Genomic DNA, 19698 nt, shown 5'->3' with positions numbered 1-19698 from the left:
TCTGTTTGATGTCCTACTTCTCCAGGTAGGAGCGGGTCACCACCCTCCCATCAAAGTCCACCTCAGCCTTGAAGCGCACTTTACTCAGCCCCAAGTCTGTGGCCTTCACGTCGTGGATCGCCCTTGTCAAAGCAAAAAACAAAGAGTTAGAGATTTAAATGTCCTTTATATATTAGAGACCACGGGTTTAAATGTCCTTTATATATTAGAGACCACTGGTTTAAATGTCCTTTATATATCAGAGACCACGGGTTTAAATGTCCTTTATATATTAGAGACCACGGTTTAAAATGTCCTTTATATATTAGACACCACGGGTTTAAAATGTCCTTTATATATTAGAGACCACGGGTTTAAATTACCTTTATATATTAGAGACCACGGGTTTAAATGTCCTTTATATATTAGAGACCACAGGTTTAAATGTCCTTTATATATTAGAGACCACGGGTTTAAATGTCCTTTATATATTAGAGACCACTGGTTTAAATGTCCTTTATATATCAGAGACCACGGGTTTAAATGTCCTTTATATATTAGAGACCACAGTTTAAATGTCCTTTATATATTAGAGACCACGGGTTTAAAAGTCCTTTATATATTAGAGACCACAGGTTTAAATGTCCTTTATATTAGAGACCACAGGTTTAAATGAGCCATGTACCCAACCCAGCAGTATTTATTTTGTGCATGGTCACTGACCATGTATTAAATAACATTAATACATTTCAAGAGCAGATCACGTACTGCAGGGATCGACAACATGCAAAAACCAGGTCGCAAGAGATATTTCTTTAGGCATCAAAGTTAAGTAAAAATAAGCTAAATAAATGTACACTGCTCAAAAAAATAAAGGGAACACTAGAATAACATCCTAGATCTGAATGAATGAGATATTCTTAAATACTTTTTTCTCTACATAGTTAAATGTGCTGACAACAAAATCACACAAAAATTATCAATGGACATCAAATTTAGCAACCCATGGAGGTCTGGATTTGGAATCACACTCAAAATTAAAGTGGAAAACCACACTGGCTGATCCAACTTTGATGTAATGTCCTTAAAACAAGTCAAAATCAGGCTCAGTAGTGTGTGTGGCCTCCACGTGCCTGTATCACCTCCCTACAACGCCTGGGCATGCTCCTGATGAGGTGGTCTCCTGAGGGATCTCCTCCCAGACCTGGACATCCGCCAACTCCTGGACAGTCTTTGGTGCAACGTGGCATTGGTGGATGGAGTGAGACATGATGTCCCAGATGTGCTCAATTGGATCCAGGTCTGGGGAACGGGCGGGCCAGTCCATAGCATCAATATCTTCCTCTTGCAAGAACTGCTGACACACTCCAGCCACATGAGGTCTAGCATTGTCTTGCATTAGGAGGAACCCAGGGCCAACCGCACCAGCATATGGTCTCACAAGGGGTCTGAGGATCTCATCTCGGTACCTAATGGCAGTCAGGCTACCTATGGCGAGCACATGGAGGGCTGTGCGGCCTCCCAAAGAAATGCAACCCCACACCATGACTGACTCACCGCCAAACCGGTCATAATGGAGGGTCTTGCAGGCAGCAGAACGTTCTCCACGGCATCTCCAGACTGTCACGTCTGTCACATGTGCTCAGTGTGAACCTGCTTTCATCTGTGAAGAGCACAGGGTGCCAGTGGCGAATTTACCAATCTTGGTGTTCTCTGGCAATTGAAAACCGTCCTGCACGGTGTTGGGCTGTAAGCACAACCCCCACCTGTGGACGTCATACCCTCATACCACCCTCGTGGAGTGTTTCTGACCGTTTGAGCAGACACATGCTGCTGGAGGTCATTTTGCAGGGCTCTGGCAGTGCTCCTCCTGCTCTACTTTGCACAAAGGCGGAGTTAACGGTCCTGCTGCTGGGTTGTTGCCCTCCTACGGCCTCCTCGTCTCCTGATGTACTGGCCTGTCTCCTGGTAGCGCCTCCATGCTCTGGACACTACGCTGACAGACACAGCAAATCTTTTTGCCACAGCTCGCATTGATGTCCCATCCTGGATGAGCTGCACTACCTGAGACACTTGTGTGGGTTGTAGACTCCGTCTCAGGCTACCACTAGAGTGAAAGCACCGCCAGCATTCAAAAGTGACCAAAACATCAGCCAGGAAGCATAGGAACTGAGAAGTGGTCTGTGGTCCCCACCTGCAGAACCACTCCTTCATTGGGGGCGTCTTGCTTAATTGCCTATAATTTCCACCTGTTGTCTATTCCATTTGCACAACAGCATGTGAAATCTATTGTCAATCAGTGTTGCTTCCTAAGTGGACAGTTTGATTTCACAGAAGTGTGATTGACTTGGAGTTACATTGTGTTGTTTAAGTGTTCCCTTGATTTTTTTGAGCAGTGTATTTAGGAAATACACTACATGACCAAAAGTATGTGGACACCCACTTGTCTAACATTTCATTCTAAAATCATGGGCATTAATATGGAATTGGTCCCGCTTTGCTGCAAAAACAGCCTCCACTCTTTTGGGAAGGCTTTCCACTAGACATTGGAACATTGCTGCAGGGACTTGCTTCCATTCAGCCACAAGAGCATTAGTGAGGTCGAGCACCGATGTTGGGCCTGGCTCGCAGTCAGCGTTTCAGTTAATCCCAAAGGTGTTTGATGGGGTTGAGGTCAGGGCTCTGTGCAGGCCAGTCAAGTTATTTCACACCAATCTCAACAAACCATTTCTGTATGGACCTCTTTGTGCACTGGGGAATTGTCATGCTGAAACAGGAAAGGACCGTCCCCAAATTGTTGAAAGCACAGAATCGTCCAGAATGTCATGGCATAATGTAGCTAGGGTTGCAAAGGGTCGGAAACTTTACGGTAAATTTCTGGAAAATTTCCACGGGAAGTTAAGGGGGAATTTGGGGGATTTTGCATAAATTCAACAAAATAGTTTGCTTATACCAGTGAATCTTTTTTTGTGGGATACACAAGGCAATTCTAGGTCTTGTGGAATGTTTTGGTTAAACTATCCCCAATTCAATGGAATTGCAACCCTCTGCATGCACAGTGCATTCTTCCATCACATGAACAGCTGATTCTCAAGAACCTGCACACACACTAATGAGATGCTATTGAGCCCACACTACTACACTGTCTGAGCCAAGTACTACATGCTTTCTGGTAAGTTTTGACTACAATGCTGGGTGGGGTGAAAATAATTCTGTGACATACATAATGTTAACGAGTAAATAGTAGCCTACAGCAAAGTGTGTTCAAATCATTTCTAACTTGTTAACAATTCCTATTAGTTAGTTTTTGCTACCATGTGCATTTTAGCTTGCTTGAGCCTGCTAACTGAGTTCAAATGAAACCTATTGGTAAGCTGGTGAATTAAAACATCTTACAAAAGGAGTTGTTTAAACAAACTGCTTAACTATGTATCTGTTTATTGAACTGTATTTGATATTTTTTACAATAAAAAAACAACAACATCTTTACAGGAAAATGCCACGGGCACTATCTGATGTGTGGAGACATTTCACTGCAGCTCATGTCGAAGGAAAAGCTGTGTACATTTGGAAATACTGTGCCAAATCATGTGAAGAATGCAACAAAGATGCAGAATCATCTGGCCAAGTGCATAAAGTTCCCTCAGCGCTCACAACAAGCATTATCTGACAAAAGTCCCTCTACTTCTATTCGAGGTGAAAATGATGAATCAGACACCTTAGCGATAGCAACTACTCATGGTCCTCCTGGAAGTTTTTACTCAATGTATGCAACTGGTTCACCTCTGATGCTCACAGGCAATGTGTATTGGAAGAGATTTATGCATGTTCTTCACCCAGCATACACCCACCAACCAGACATGATTGATTTACTCATTTGCTGGATGCAGAGTTCAACTGAAGGTCAAGCAAGTCATAGAGAAAGCAGAATATTGCAATCATCTCTGACGGGTGGTCGACTATCCGTGGGCAAGGAATAATTAACTACATCATCTCCACCCCTCAACCAGTATTCTACAAGAGCACGGACCTTGGTCTGGATGAGGGCAAGGTTCTTGGCAGTCTGGCGAAGTACACTTCCAAGCAAGGGCTTTGGGATGGAGATGCAATATGGCAGTCGTGCCAACATCTCATCACCCACTTGGTGGAAGGGACTTTTTGCATCTGAGGCTCTTTCCCCTGTTGCCTCCATCCTCCAAATCCCACCAACATCAGCCGCCTAAGAGCGCAACTGGTCCTTGTTTGGGAACATACACACCAAAGCACGCAACAGGCTGACCAATACAAGGATTGAAAGATTGTTGGGAAATTTGAGGCTTTTTGAGCCTGACAAAAAGCCCTACTCAACAAGGTTGGAAAGTGACAGTGAAGATGATCAGACCCTGAGGCCTCAAGGAGGTGGACAATGAGGAGGTCCAGGGAGAAGACATGGAAGCCTGAGAGGAAGACATCCACATCTTTAGTTTCCAGACCATCATTTCACAGATGTGGAAAATGTTTTTGGGATATGCAATGGATCATTGGGGATTATTCAATATTCCCTTTTGTTGTTCAGTGAAATCCCATGTGATGTCAACTAATTTAATTAAAGTTAAATTCATAACTATATTTTTTATTTCTATTGGAAGAATTTAATCATTTGCAATTATGTCTACTTATGATAAGGTAAACGGTTTGTTTGTCTCCATATGATAAATATATTCAATGACAAAAAAAAAATCACATTTAAATGGTATTAATTGCATACATTCCTGTTAATTCCCACGGAAAGTCTCCACCTCTGAATATTCCCCAAAATGTGCAACCCTAAATGTAGCGTTAAGATTTCCCTTCACTGGAAGTAAGGGGCCTAACCCGAACCATGTAAAACAGCCCCAAAACATTATTCCTCCACCAAACTTTACAGTTGGCACTATGCATTGGGGCAGGTAGCGTTTTTCCTGGCATCCGCCAAACCAAGACTTGTCCGTCAGACTGCCAGATGGTGAACACATCAGACACCTATGAGGACTATGAGGTTAAACATTTTAAAGGCAATGATACCAAATACTAATTGAGCGTATGTAAACTTCTGACCCACTGGGAATGTGATGAAAGAAATAAAAGCTGAAATAAAATCACTCCTATTATTCTGACATTTCACATTCTTAAAATAAAGTGGTGATCCTAACGGACGTCAGGAATTGTGAAAACTGAGTTTAAATGTATTTGGCTAAGGTGTATGTAAACTTGTGACTTCAAATGTAGGTTGTATGGGTATTATGACTCATACTGTGGTACTCTATGCGGTCAGTGCTGAGCACTGATTGTGTGCCAGGACAGACCAGGGTCATTGTCATTAGGAGGCATGCAACAGAAAAATTCAATTGCGTTGCATCTGAAAATGAAAAGGAGTGTTTATTGGACGATGTCAAGGTAGTCCCACTCTGTTTTTCTTCAGTTTGGTGCCTAATGAACATAACCCTGGTACAGGGATAGAGAGGCCTGAGGCTGGAGCGCCACTGACCTAACAGCAATTTTGGGCCAGCAACAGGAAGGTTGCTGGATTGAATCCCTGAGCTGACAACATAATCTGTCATTCTGGCCTTGTGCAGGAAGACTTGGATGTCGATTAAGGCAGCTCCCCGCACCTCTCTGACTCAGAGGGTTGGGTTAAATGCGGAAGACATTTCAGTTGGACAACTGACTCGGTATCCCCCTTTCCCTTATGAAAACGACCCTGGGACACATGGCAGCCACTGACTAACCGGACAGCGGGATCATTCTCCAGGAACTCTGTGAGTTTCTGGACGTGTTCGGCCTGGATGGAGCGTCCCAGCAGGGCCTCCGTGTTTGTGTAGATGAGGAAGGCTGACACGACACCCAGGAGCGTTTACCTGGCACAGGGCACCATGGAAAGAGAGAGTTAGTCTAGGTCTCAAATGGTACCCTATTCACAATATATGCAGACTAAATAAGGAGTTGCGGATTGACTATGGATAGTCAGGTCATCTGCATTTGTAGGCTACATAGGATGATAGTACTGTGTATATATTTCAGAATACACAGCACTGGTTCACACTGTTGTTACAACATTGGTACTATTAAGTATTTGACTGGTCAGAGAATTCAGACAGCTGGGTTACTGTTTGGGTAACTCGAGAACTCAAGTTATTTAATGTTGTCCCACTGGAGGGGCCCGCGGGTGTGTGAGCACCTGGGAGTAGTGTCGACATGTGAGGAAATGAGTAGCGTCTCTGTGTAGGTGTGTGTACCGGTGAGTGAGATGAGGCGCGTGCGTACGTGTACCTGTGTGTGCGTACCTGTGTGTGCGTGCCAGTGCTTGTGCGTGCCTGTGCTCGTGCGTGCCTGTGCTCGTGCGTGCCTGTGCTCGTGCGTGCCTGTGCTCGTGCGTGCCTGTGCTCGTGCGTGCCTGTGCGTGCATGTGCATGCGCCAGTGCTTGCGCGTGCTCCAGTGCGTGCGTACCTGTGCGTGCGTGCGCCAGCGCTTGTGCGTGCCAGCGCTTGTGTGTGCGTACCTGTGCGTGCGTACCTGTGCCTGCGCGTGCGTACGTGCTTGTGCGTGCCAGTGCTTGTGCGTGCGTACGTACCTGTGCGTGTGTATCTGTGCGTGCGCCAGCGCTTGTGCGTCAGTTATTTAATGTTGTCCCACTGGAGGGGCCCGCGGGTGTGTGAGCACCTGGGAGTAGTGTCGACATGTGAGGAAATGAGTAGCGTGCCTGCGCCTGTACCTGCGCGTGCGCCAGTGCTTGCGTGTGCTCCAGTGCTTGCGTACCTGTGCGTGCGTACCTGTGCGTGCGTACCTGTGCGTGCGTGCGCCAGCGCTTGTGCGTGCCAGCGCTTGTGCGTGCGTACCTGTGCGTGTGTACCTGTGCCTGCGCATGCATACATGCTTGTGCGTGCCAGTGCTTGTGCGTGCGTACGTACCTGTGCGTGCGTACCTGTGCGTGCGCCAGCGCTTGTGCGTACCTGTGCGTGCGCCAGCGCTTGTGCGTACCTGTGCGTGCGCCAGCGCTTGTGCGTACCTGTGCGTGCGCCAGCGCTTGTGCGTACCTGTGCGTGCGCCAGCGCTTGTGCGTACCTGTGCGTGCGCCAGCGCTTGTGCGTACCTGTGCGTGCGCCAGCGCTTGTGCGTACCTGTGCGTGCGCCAGCGCTTGTGCGTACCTGTGCGTGCGTATGCCAGCGCTTGTGCGTACCTGTGCGTGCGTATGCCAGCGCTTGTGCGTCAGTGCGTGCGTATGCCAGCGCTTGTGCGTCAGTGCGTGCGTATGCCAGCGCTTGTGCGTCAGTTCGTGTGTCAGCGCTTGTGCGTCAGTTCGTGCGTCAGCGCTTGTGCGTCAGTTCGTGCGCCAGCGCTTGTGCGTCAGTTCGTGCGCCAGCGCACCTGGGAGTAGTGTCGACATGTGAGGAAATGAGTAACGTCTCTGTGTAGGTGTGTGTACCGGTGAGTGAGATGAGGCGCGTGTGCACGTGTACCTGCGCGTGCACCTGTACCTGCGCGTGCACCTGTACCTGCGCGTGCACATGTACCTGCGATACCTGTGGGTGTGTGCGTACCAGTGTGTGTGCCTGCCTGCGTACTCGGAATGGCCGATTTCAAGTTTTCATAACAAAATAGGTAAATCTGTATTTTTGGACACAGGTCGTTTTTTTCTTCCTTTACAACTTTATTTAAGTAGGCAAGTCAGTTAAGAACACATTCTTACTTTCAATGACGGCCTAGGAACGGTGGGTTAACTGCCTTGTTCAGGGCAGAACGACAGATTTGTACCTTGTCAGCTCGAGGATTCGATCTTGCAACCTTTCGGTTACTAGTCCAACGCTCTAAACACCTGCCTTACATTGCACTCCACGAGGAGCCTGCGTGGCAGGCTGACTACCTGTTACGCGAGGGCAGCAAGAAGCCACGGTAAGTTGCTAGCTAGCATTAAACTTATCTTGACATAATCACTAGTTAACTACACGTGGTTGATATTACTAGTTTATCTAGCATGTCCTGCGTTGCATATAATCGATGCGGTGCCTATTAATATCTCATTGAATCACAGCCTACTTCAACAAACGGTGATGATTCAACAAGCGCATTTGCGAAAAAAAAGCACATGAATTTCTTATAACTAGGGAAATTGTCACTTCTCTTGCATTCCGTGCAACAGAGTCAGGGTATATGCAGCAGTTTGGGCCGCCTGGCTCATTGCGAACTGTGTGAAGTCCATTTATTCCTAACAAAGGAGGTAATTAATTTGCCAGAATTGTACATAATTATGACACAACATTGAAGGTTGTACAATGTAACAGCAATATTTAGACTTAGGGATGCCAACAGCACTTTCCTGCGTTTGCCAGCAGCTCTTCGCAATGCTTCAAGTTTATGACTTCAAGCCTATCAACTCCTGAGATGAGGCTGGTGTAACCGAAGTGAACTGGCTAGCTAGTTAGCGTGCGCTAATAGCGTTTCAAACGTCACTCGCCCTGAGACCTGGAGTAGTTGTTTCCCTTGCTCTGCATGGGTAATGCTGCTTCGAGGGTGGCTGTTGTCGTTGTGTTCCTGGTTCGAGCCCAGGGAGGAGCGAGGAGAGGGACGGAAGCTATACTGTTACACTGGCAATACTAAAGTGCCTATAAGAACATCCAATAGTCAAAGGTTAATGAAATACAAATGGTATAGAGTGAAATAGTCCTATAATTCCTATAATAACTACAACCTAAAACTTCTTACCTGGGAATATTGAAGACTTAAAAAGGAACCACCAGCTTTCATATGTTCTCATGTTCTGAGCAAGGAACTTACATGTTAGCTTTCTTACATAGCACATATTGCACTTTTACTTTCTTCTCCAACACTGTTTTTGCATTATTTAAACCAAATTTAACATGTTTCATTATTTATTTGAGGCCAAATACATTTTATGTATTATATTAAGTTAAAATAAGTGTTCATTCAGTATTGTTGTAATTGTCATTATTACAAATACATTTTAAAAATAAAATAAAAATACCTGAACTCTAGTGCGTACCCGCGTGCATGCGTACCTGTGAGCGAGGTGAGCCCCATGCAGCTGGAGGCCATGATCACTCCCAGCACAGCAGCAGAGTCCTCCAGCAGCACCACGTTAGTGCTGGGGTCTCGGCTCTGCATTACTGCACATGAAAACATACTGCTTCACTGATCACAATAACTACTGATTTACATACATATTGTAAGGGATGGCATGCAGATAACTTTCTTACAGAAGCATTGACTTAGCAACATGCACTGGAATACATGCTAACAACTACCGTGTAAAATTATTTGGAATTAAGACGGGAGTATGTTAAAACTTAGGATGCCTTGGCGCTGGGTAAGTAGTTTGATGCATACCGGTACGTCAAATAAAATAAAAAAAGGTGACAAAATAAATATGCATGGTACAAACCATATTCGGAGAAGAACACTCCTTGCTGGCCTGCACTCTTTTTAATTTCATTAATGGCCACTAGCAGTGTTGCTGAGAGTGAGGGAGAAGAAGCAAAAAGAAACATTGACTTCATGGGTTCCATAGAACAGTCAGCGTCCCTTCCTATTGAACACGTGTACTGCATTATAACCATTTTAACTACAAGTACATATCAGTCCCACCCCTCTCCAGGTCATGTTATTCATATTGACCTATAAGGCAAAACTGATACCAAATCAGAACTCGTACTCTGAGACACTTGATGAATACAGTCCCAGAGGGTGATAGATCGTAACTTCAGACCATAAGATACCTCCTTCTGAGACCAGAGATCCTGCCAAGATGCAGTAAGCCTGCAAGAGACAAAAACACAAACCAACAAATCAAGAGGGACATCGTTCCTAAAGCACAGTTCTATCAACCACTTTAGCAAAAAAACAAGAGGTAACAGTTAATTCAGTCAAAGAGTATGCGAATGTTTGATACTGACAACATTGCAGTCGGACTGTGCAGAGTCAATTGTACATTTACATTTACATTTAAGTCATTTAGCAGACGCTGTTATCCAGAGCGACTTACAAATTGGTGCATTCACCTTATGACATCCAGTGGAACAGCCACTTTACAATAGTGCATCTAAATCTTTTAATTGTACAAATCTTGCATCCCAAATAGCTACTTATTTACAGTATGTGATTAAGATGAGCTATTCTGCACGTGGTCATGCCCAAACTGATCCCCCTCAGCAGCAGTAACAATGTGGCCACTCACCCAAAGCAGAGACTCGATTGGCTGTGGGTGCAGCAGTCCCATGATGCCGTGGTACCAAGAGAGACCCGCTCCCATCATGAAAATGCCCACGCCACTGATGACCGAGGCGATGTAGCGCATGTTGGAGAAGCTATATCTTAAGTCAGAGGAGAAAACATGTTTTATACCAGCACTCACACCCCCCCGGAAGAGACACACACACACACACACACACATGTATAATTTAATGGTGGTGTGGTGCTTACGGGTGGACAGCGTCAGGGTTCCGGACAGACTGGCTGATGCCGATTGCAAGAAGAGCCTGCAGGAGAGGGGGATGAGCTGTAAATCAAACCGGCTGCCTTCAAAATATACGTTGTATGACACATTGTTTACAACGACTATCATACAGTACATTCCAGCTCTGGCTTTTAAGACAGTCGACATTTAAACACTTTAGCATTGCAATCAGGGATGGGACCAACTATTAATCAGGGAATTCTAACTCATTGCAATATCAGGGTATGTGATGATATGTGAACTTCTTGGTAGCCAGTGGATTTGGAGAGGGCACGTCTCAATCTATTTCATCCTGAAGTGTGCACTCATTCACTACTTCCCACAAATCTCAAAGCATGGGATTGATTGAGGCATGGGATCATGGGATTTTACACAATATTTTTGATACCAGTCATTACCTTTCAAATCAGCGAAGGCGAGTGAACAAGGGCACACTTTGGGAGGAAGGAGAGATAATTGGGACATAGCCACTGCATCTGACCTGGTTGCAGGTGTCAGCCAGGGAGTGAATGGCCTCTGAGAACATGCTGGCTGATCCAGTGTACACCCAAGCCAGGAGCTTGAAGAAGAAATTCAGTCCATTACTGAGGGCAGAGAGAGCAACAGACTCAACCTTAAAACCTATTCACATCAATCAGAGAGGACAATAAAAGTAGTTGCACATAGGGCGAGTTAAGTTCACGCTCTCTGATGTACAATTCAATGGCCGGTGTTAAAATATAGAACGTTTCGGTTTACTTCCTTTTCTTTGCATGATTGAGCATAATATCCAACTCAATGCATCTACTGATATCAATGACTTGGACTGAGGATGTATCCAGACAGAGTTAAGACCCATACTGTGTCTCTTGTAAATTAACTATACTAAGATCTTCCTGCATGACACAGGGGTTAATGAACAGATAAAGTAGAGTCCCTCATCTGACCATGTCATGCCTGTTAACTCAATAGCTCTAATCCAATAGACCAACAGTGTCTTGTGTGAGAACCTACCCCTGGCCCTGTTCAACTTGTACTTTAAATCACATTTGAATTCCTGGCTGAAGAAATTGTAATTCAACTACAGTAAAATAATTCTGGCATGCATAAGAATAATTACCAAGTTTTTTTTTGGGGGGGGGGGGGTTCGTGAAGACCACCTAAACAGTAGGGTATAACAAAAGTAATGAGACACTATTCTGTGAGGGGGAACACAGGACAGGGAAAAGGAGACTTACATGCATATGGCCACCAACACAACCTTCCCCGGCCCTTGTGAAAATGTCGCCCTCTTGCTGCCTGATCGGGGCTGCATGACATACGAGAGAGAAAAGATCAGGCCTACTAGAGATAATGTCTTCTATATCAGAATTATGATTTGAGAAAACAATAGGTTAAATTCCATTCTAAATTAATTCAGAAATAAAAATACTTTGGATTAAGACATGAATTGAAAATCCTCAGAATAGAGTCCTACAGAAATATCTACTTCCAGAAAACTTTACAAAAAATAAAAAGTGAAATAATGCAAAAACACTGCCCATCACAGCCCTTCATATACAGTGCCTTCAGAAAGTATTCAGAGCCCTTGACTTTTCCACCTTGTTACATTACAGCCCTATTCTAAAATGTATCACATACACCCCCCCCCCCTTCAAATCAACACACAATACCCCATAATGTCAAAGCAAACAGGTTTTTAGAAATGTATGCAAATGTATTAAAAATAAAAAACTGAAAAATACCAGAGGCACTGTGTCAATGATCGTTGGTGAGAATGAAACCATTTCGTGTTAAATCTATTTGTCTTTACATTTTAGTCATTCAGCAGCTGCTCTTATCCAGAGTACATACATTTTTCAGATTTTGTTGTACTGATCCACAACGGGCATCTAACCCACAACCCTTGCATTGCAAGTGCCATGCTCTACCAAATGAGCCACACGAGACCAGTGATGCAGGGCTGTGTGGGTTAAATAACTCTGCACTGGGTCAAAGGCCACGTGAGGGACATTTTGACAGCTCTGGCTTTTGGTAGCAGCCAGCAGGACAAGTAACCACTGTACTGTATCCATTTCTCAATCCATCACACTCAGTCTGGTCAGGAGATCCTGGCTCCCCATCAATTTGGTTGTGGCTAAATATATAGCATGGCTAATATGATAGTAAGATAGAAACGCAACTATCCTCAAGATATCCTGGTAGATCTCCATAAATGAACACCACAGAAATTCTGGTCAAAATGTGTAACATGGATATATTTGCACTTTAAATATTAGCTAAGCTTGAAGGCTTTCAACAGGGAACCACATCACATTGCTTCAGGTCACATAGACCCTGAACTCACCTTCGTGTTTCCCCAGAAATCTTTGTACTCCTTTAGCAACTGCTGCTTCTGGAAAATATCTGAAAGACAGTGAAAAGGAGTGAGGAGAAAATTAAAATGGCCATTTCTTATTGGACTAGCCAAGATAATCCGTTCTCTTCCAGTTGTTACCTAATAAATAGGACCCACGGGCTACATGTCAATATGTAAAATCACTTCAACACAGCCTAGGCTGGATTACAAAAAGAAAAACGCACATACTAAACAGAGCTAGTATAGACGTTCTGCACATGCAGGGTGGAGGATACCTACTTTCTTCATACTCCCTCTCCTCCACTTTCCTGAGTTTCTGCTCTCTGTCAAGGGCTTCAGGACTTCCCCACACATCTAGAGCTCTGGAAGTCAGATTGAAATAACATGTTTGTATCATATACAAGATGGTCTACCTATTAGCATCACATTGGCTTAAGGTTGCTAATGTGCCATCAACTGTAAGGTGCAGGATTCCAACAATTAATTCATTTTGGTGCTGTAAAGACTTGCTTTTTATGACATGATGTTACTGGTCGTAAGGAATATAAAATGTACTAACTTGACTTCCACATCTGATCGCAGAAATACAGTGAAAGCCTCGGTGTCGTCGTGCGGGCTGCGTCGACGGATCTTCCTTAGCTGCTCCAGGTCACTGAGGTCACACGAGAGAGAAAAAACAGAGAGAAAAGTCAGAAATAGCGAGCGAGACAGAAAGAGAGACGGACAGACAGGGCTAGAGTACATCAAATCAAATTTTATTCGTCACATACACATGGTTAGCAGATGTTAGTGCGAGTGTAGCGAAATGCTTGTGCTTCTAGTTCCGACAATGCAGTAATAACCAACAAGTAATCTAGCTAACAATTCCAAAACTACTACCTTATAGACACAAGTGTAAGGGGATAAAGAATATGTACATAAGATATATTCATATATGATGGTACAGAGCGGCATAGGCAAGATACAGTAGATGGTATTGAGTGCAGTATATACATATGAGATGAGTATGTAAACAAAGTGGCATAGTTAAAGTGGCTAGTGATACATGTATTACATAAGGATGCAGTAGATGATATAGAGTACAGTATATACGTATACATATGAGATGAATAATGTAGGGTATGTAAACATTATATTAGGTAGCTTTGTTTAAAGTGGCTAGTGATATATTTACATCATTTCCCATCAATTCCCATTATTAAAGTGGCTGGAGTTGAGTCAGTGTGTTGGCAGCAGCCACTCAATGTTAGTGTTGTCCCCAGAACAAATGACGGAATCGTGGACATGTTAACTTCCCTTAATGTGATAATCACAACAGTGCATTTCTCCATTAGCTCAGTGGAAGATTAATTCTAAGCCGCACTGGTATGGTCTGGAATACACCGAATTCAGAAAAGAATAGCTACAACTTCCTTTAAAAGGTGTACATTGCCCATGCACCAGCAGAATACTCAAGAAATAGCAATACTTTCACCATTGTGAGTTTTGGTTGACCTGTATCCATTAATGCCCATTTGTAAAATTCCCTGTTATTGAGGATTTACCTTGGCTTGAGACAGAACTCATTCGTAGCTCTGACTGCAGTGATAAAGTTGTTCTGGGTGTACTTGGATCCATAGTCCCTCTTCTTAAGCACAGCCCGCACTTTCACTTGAATTGTCTCACCTTGGGGTGTTGTTGACCCTGAGAAAAAAAAGTCAATTAATAAAATGTCAATTAATTGTTTTACTGAACACCAGTGGTGTAAAGTACTTAAGTAAAAAATAAAGTAGTTTTTTGGGGTATTTGACAACTTTTACTTTACTACATTCCTAACGAAAAGATTATACTTTTTACTCCATACATTTTCCCCTGACAATCAAAAAGTACTTGTTAAATTTTGAATTCATAGGACAAGAATTGTCAAATTCAAGCACTTATCAAGAGAACATCCCTGTTCATCCCTTCTTCCTCTGATCTGGAGGACTCGCTAACTACAAATGCCTCATTTGTAAATTAATGTCTGCGTGTTGTAGTGTGCGCCCATTGCTATCCATGAATAAAAACAATTGTGCAATCTGGTTTGCTTAATAAGCAATTTTAAATTATTTATACTTTTGATACTTAAGTATATTTCAGCAATTACAATTACTTTTGACACTTCTGTTCTCAATGACATTCAAATCAGCATTTAAAAAAGGCACAAGTTTAAATTTGTTCCACCTGAGCGAGTCTGACGACAAGTCAGAGACCACGATGATGACACAACAAATGTGCTCGATGGATTGCAGGAAAAGAGCAGGAATAGGCTTTTGTCGGCTACAGTCCTGTCAGGATTTGGCCAGGGTTGTTCCGGTTTTTGGTCACTAGATGCCCCCATTGTGCCTTTTGATCTTTTGTTTTCCCTTGATCCCCATTATTATTTGCATCTGTGCCTCGTTTCCCCTGATTGTATTTAAACCCTTTGTTTTCCTCTGTTCTTTGCTCTGTGTTTGTATGTTAGCACCCAGCCCTAGTACTCTGAGAACTCTTGTTGTTCCCGGTGGAATTCTGTTTTTTGTTCTTGTTTGTTTGTTTTTTGAGTATCTTTTGAGGCTTTTTGTGCTTTACCTTCCACCTTGTGGATTTACCTTTTTTGTCTTGGAGGATTACCTTTGTTCTTGTAGGATTCCTTTTGAGGTTGTGGAGTTACATGTTTTCCTGAAGAACTTCACTTTTTACTTCATTAAATACACCGTCTCAAGTACTGCTGTGTCTGCCTCATCTTCTGGGTTCTGCCGACTATTCGTGGCTCAGTTGGTTAAGTGACTGTTTCTCACTCCGGAGACCCGGGTTCGCAACCGGGTCCTGACAAGTCCAAGCATCTTCCAATGATGGCGACTGCTGTCGGCATCCAAAGATGATCTAACTTGAATAAACGCTTGGACAGAAGTGGTTTAGTCTAGGATGATACGGACATCACTTATTATTGATATCCACCTAACGCATTGATGTGAATCACACTGCTGCTCTCTCATTTAGCTATTTGCGCGTTGCGGATTGTGGCTGGCTGTTCACAAATCTGAATGTGTATTTGAACCCAATAATGGTTGAATTCAAGAAGCTGAAACCAGTGAAAAATGCACTCTTGCAACAGCTGCACAGTGTGGAGCCAAGCCTGTTGAACACAAGTGGGGATTTTTTTCTTCAGTATTGCTCAAAGAATGCCATTCCATTTAATTAAATTTTACCTTTATTTAACTAGGCAAGTCAGTTAAGAACAAATTCTTATTTTCAATGACGGCCTAGGAACAGTGGGTTAACTGCCTGTTCAGGGGCAGAAGGACAGATTTGTACCTTGTCAGCTCGGGGGTTTGAACTTGCAACCTTCCGGTTACTAGTCCAACGCTCTAACCACTAGGCTACCCTGCCACCCCCATGAGGGCAGCATGTATTTTTCAACTCAAATCAATGAGCCAAATCAATCATAAACAACAGTAGGGCTGGGTAATAAGTCCTTAGTTTTGGGGTCATGCTGAGGTAAAACTATTTGGCTAAGATCAATGGTATAATATTTATTGGAATGACTGGAATTCTGATACATCTTCACATTAAAAACCAAAGTCTAATTTAAATTGTATTACAGTCGTGACCAAAATATTTGAGAATGACAAACATTCATTTTCACAAAGTCTGCTGCCTCAGTTTGTCTGATGGCAATTTGCATATACTCCAGAATGTTATGAAGAGTGATCAGATGAATTGCAATTAATTGCAAAGTCCCTCATTGCCATGCAAATGAACTGAATCCCCAAAAAACATTTCCACTGCTTTTCAGCCCTGCCACAAAAGGACCAGCTGACATCATGTCAGTGACTCTCTCGTTAACAAAAGTGTGAGTGTTGACGAGGACAAGGCTGGAGATCACTCTGATGCTGATTGAGTTGGAATAACAGACTGGAAACTTCAAAAGGAGGGTGGTGCTTGGAATCATTGTTATTCCTCTGTCAACCATGGTTACCTGCAAGGAAACATGTGCCGTCATCATTGCTTTGCACAAAAGGGCTTCACAGGCAAGGATATTGCTGCCAGTAAGATTGCACCTAAATCAACCATTTATCAGATCATTAAGCACTTCAAGGAGAGCGGTTCAATTGTTGTGAAGAAGGCTTCAGGGCGCCCAAGAAGGTCCAGCAAGCGCCAGGACCGTCTCCTAAAGTTGATTCAGCTGCAGGATCGGGGCACCACCAGTACAAAGCTTGCTCAGGAATGGCCGCAGGCAGGTGTGAGTGCATCTGCACGCACGGTGAGGCGAAGACTTTTGGAGGATGGCCTGGTGTCAAGAAGGGCAGCAAAGAAGCCACTTCTCTCCAGGAAAAACATCAGGGACAGACTGATATTCTGCAAACGGTACAGGGATTGGACTGCTGAGGACAGGGGTAAAATCATTTTCTCTGATGAATCCCCTTTCCGATTGTTTGGGGCATCCGGAAAAAAGCTTGTCCGGAGAAGACAAGGTGAGCGCTACCATCAGTCCTATGTCAACAGTAAAGCATCCTGAGAACTTTCATGTTTGGGGTTGCTTCTCAGCCAAGGGATTTTCACTCACAATTTTGCCTAAGAACACAGCCATGAATAAAGAAATGGTACCAACACATCCTCCGAGAGCAACTTCTCCCAACAATCCAGGAACAGTTTGGTGACAAACAATGCATTTTCCAGCATGATGGAGCAACTTTGCAAAAGTGATAACTAAGCGGCCCGGGGAACAAAACATAGATATTTTGGGTCCATGGCCAGGAAACTCCCCAGACCTTAATCCCATTGAGAACAAAAGACAGGTGGACAAACACAAACCCACAAATTTGGACAAATTCCCAAGCATTGATTATTGAAGAATGGGCTGCCATCAGTCAGGATGTGGCCCAGAAGTTAATTGACAGCATGCCAGGGCAGATTGCAGAAGTCTTGAAAAAGTAGGGTCAACACTGCAAATATTGACTCTTGCATCAACTTCATACAATTGTCAAAAGCCTTTGACGCGTATGAAATGCTTGTAATTATACTTCAGTATTCCATAGTAACATCTGACAAAATTATCTAGACACTGAGGCAGCAAACTTTGTGGAATTTAATATTTGTGTCATTCAACTTTTGACCACGACTGTAGAAAGCGATAGGTTAGAAAAAGCCTACATAACCAACCCTGAAAGTAAAATTTAACATCCATATATGGCCAGCTATGTAAACTTTAACATTGATTTATCCTGCATTAAAAACTGGGTGGTTCGAGCCCTGAATGCTGATTGGCTGACAGCCGTGGTACATCAGACCGTATGAAAAACATTTATTTTTACATTGGTAATAGCAATAAGGCACCTCTGGTGTTTGTGCTATATGGCCAATATATCACAGCTAATGGCTGTATCTATGAACATCTCTTAGCCGTGGTACATTGGCCATATACCACACCCCCTCGTGCATTATTGCTTAAATAGATTAAATTGGTAACATTCATTTCTCTTCTTCTAATACCTCTTATTGTTAAAGTAATCCAGAAGTAATGGAACGTAATCCGATTTCGTTACAGAGTTTGGGTAACCCGAAAGTTAAGTAACTGATTACAATGACAGATAACTAGTAAAATATTACATTTAGAAAGTAACCTACCCAACCCTGTTAAGGGGTTAGGGTCAAGCATGTTAAAAAAAAATTAAATATAATGAGTACAAGAACAAAGACTAATAGAGATACTTTTCAATCCTTTTATGACAATGTAGCAATGCTTCAAGGACAGACACAGACATCTGTTCTTATGACACCTGAACATAATACTGGGGTGCATTATTAGCAGGAACAATAGAAAAACGTTTTGCAAACAGGTTTACACCTGTTTGGTTCCTGGTGAATACACATGTACATATTGCCAAAACAGGACAAGCAATTGCCATTACCTGGAGAGTCTGAGGGTTGTGCAGTCCCAGCTAGCACCTTCTCCACAGCAGGCGGACCGTCGGGTCCTTGTGGAGGGCCATCCTTACTGCTGCGTGAGGTAGAATAGTACTGGACATGGCTGGTTGCTAGATTGGCTACACGGAAGTCAGGGAGGCTGAACCACAGATTGTGCATCCCTCCAATCTGCCACCCTGTGGTGAAATGTGCGTTAGTCTGTTTTAGCTATTTGGGCCACTACACCCAAACTATGGACTGACAAAGAGCGTGATGCAAAAGCATTGACTTGAACATGTGAGCCTCACCGTCGCATGTTCGGGTAATCCTGTGGGGTCGTTGTGACAGTGGGGTTCTGTGCTGCCGATAGACCCTGCAGAAGACTTGCCATGGTCTCTGTGCCAGGCCGGGGAACATCCTCCCGATTGCGGGGCTTCGTACGGCAATGCCTGAACTTGCTGTTTGAGTGATAACAATCACTGTCAGTTAGTATCGGTTGACGTAGGAAAAACATAGCTAGCTAGCCATCTACGCTAAGTTAACAAGATACGAAACCGACTATCCTCCCAAATAAATCATAATACAACTAACGTTACCATCTAGAACGCTCGCTGAACCTGAACGTTACCATCTAGAACGTTCGCTGAACCTGCCTGTATCTAGCTAACGTTAGCTAATAATGCCGCATCACATCAGCTAGCTAGTTCCAAGTTGGCTGACCGGCTAATATAGTTAGCAAACTAGTTGTCTAACGTTTGCTAGGTTAGAAGGATGAGGTTCAAATGGAATTGCAACGAAAGTGCCCTGTTAACCTGGTCAATGTTGTTATGACAGTAACGTTACCATCAATAAATGAAACGGGGGGACAATTACCTTGCTAATTAACTCGATACTGGCAAGCCAGACAAAGCCTCCGGCGCCGGACAGTGACGCCAAACGGGTTTGGAATACCTTGGTAACGTTAGTTACTGTAGTTAGCTAGCTTA

The 19698-nt window shown here is 43.6% G+C and overlaps 1 protein-coding gene across 1 annotated transcript; it reads right to left on the bottom strand.

Moving 5' to 3' along the window:
- Nucleotides 1–13: 13 nt before the first annotated feature.
- LOC118384748 (zinc transporter 9-like) lies at nucleotides 14–19129 on the bottom strand. The gene is made up of 15 exons (XM_052518298.1): nucleotides 19021–19129; nucleotides 18718–18909; nucleotides 14350–14488; nucleotides 13365–13457; nucleotides 13085–13167; nucleotides 12794–12852; nucleotides 11685–11755; nucleotides 10949–11051; nucleotides 10434–10489; nucleotides 10189–10324; nucleotides 9731–9770; nucleotides 9397–9468; nucleotides 9014–9121; nucleotides 5727–5853; nucleotides 14–122 (listed from the first exon to the last, which is right to left on the bottom strand). The coding sequence occupies exons 1-15, from the start codon at nucleotides 19127–19129 to the stop codon at nucleotides 14–16; spliced, it is 1497 nt and encodes a 498-aa protein (XP_052374258.1).
- Between the last annotated feature and the right edge of the window lie 569 nt (nucleotides 19130–19698).

Source organism: Oncorhynchus keta, chromosome 5, assembly GCF_023373465.1.
Source record: "Oncorhynchus keta strain PuntledgeMale-10-30-2019 chromosome 5, Oket_V2, whole genome shotgun sequence".
NCBI classification, from domain to species: domain Eukaryota; kingdom Metazoa; phylum Chordata; class Actinopteri; order Salmoniformes; family Salmonidae; genus Oncorhynchus; species Oncorhynchus keta.
The sequence above is the reverse complement of the archived record's forward strand: the minus strand, read 5'-3'. Positions and strand labels throughout refer to the sequence as shown.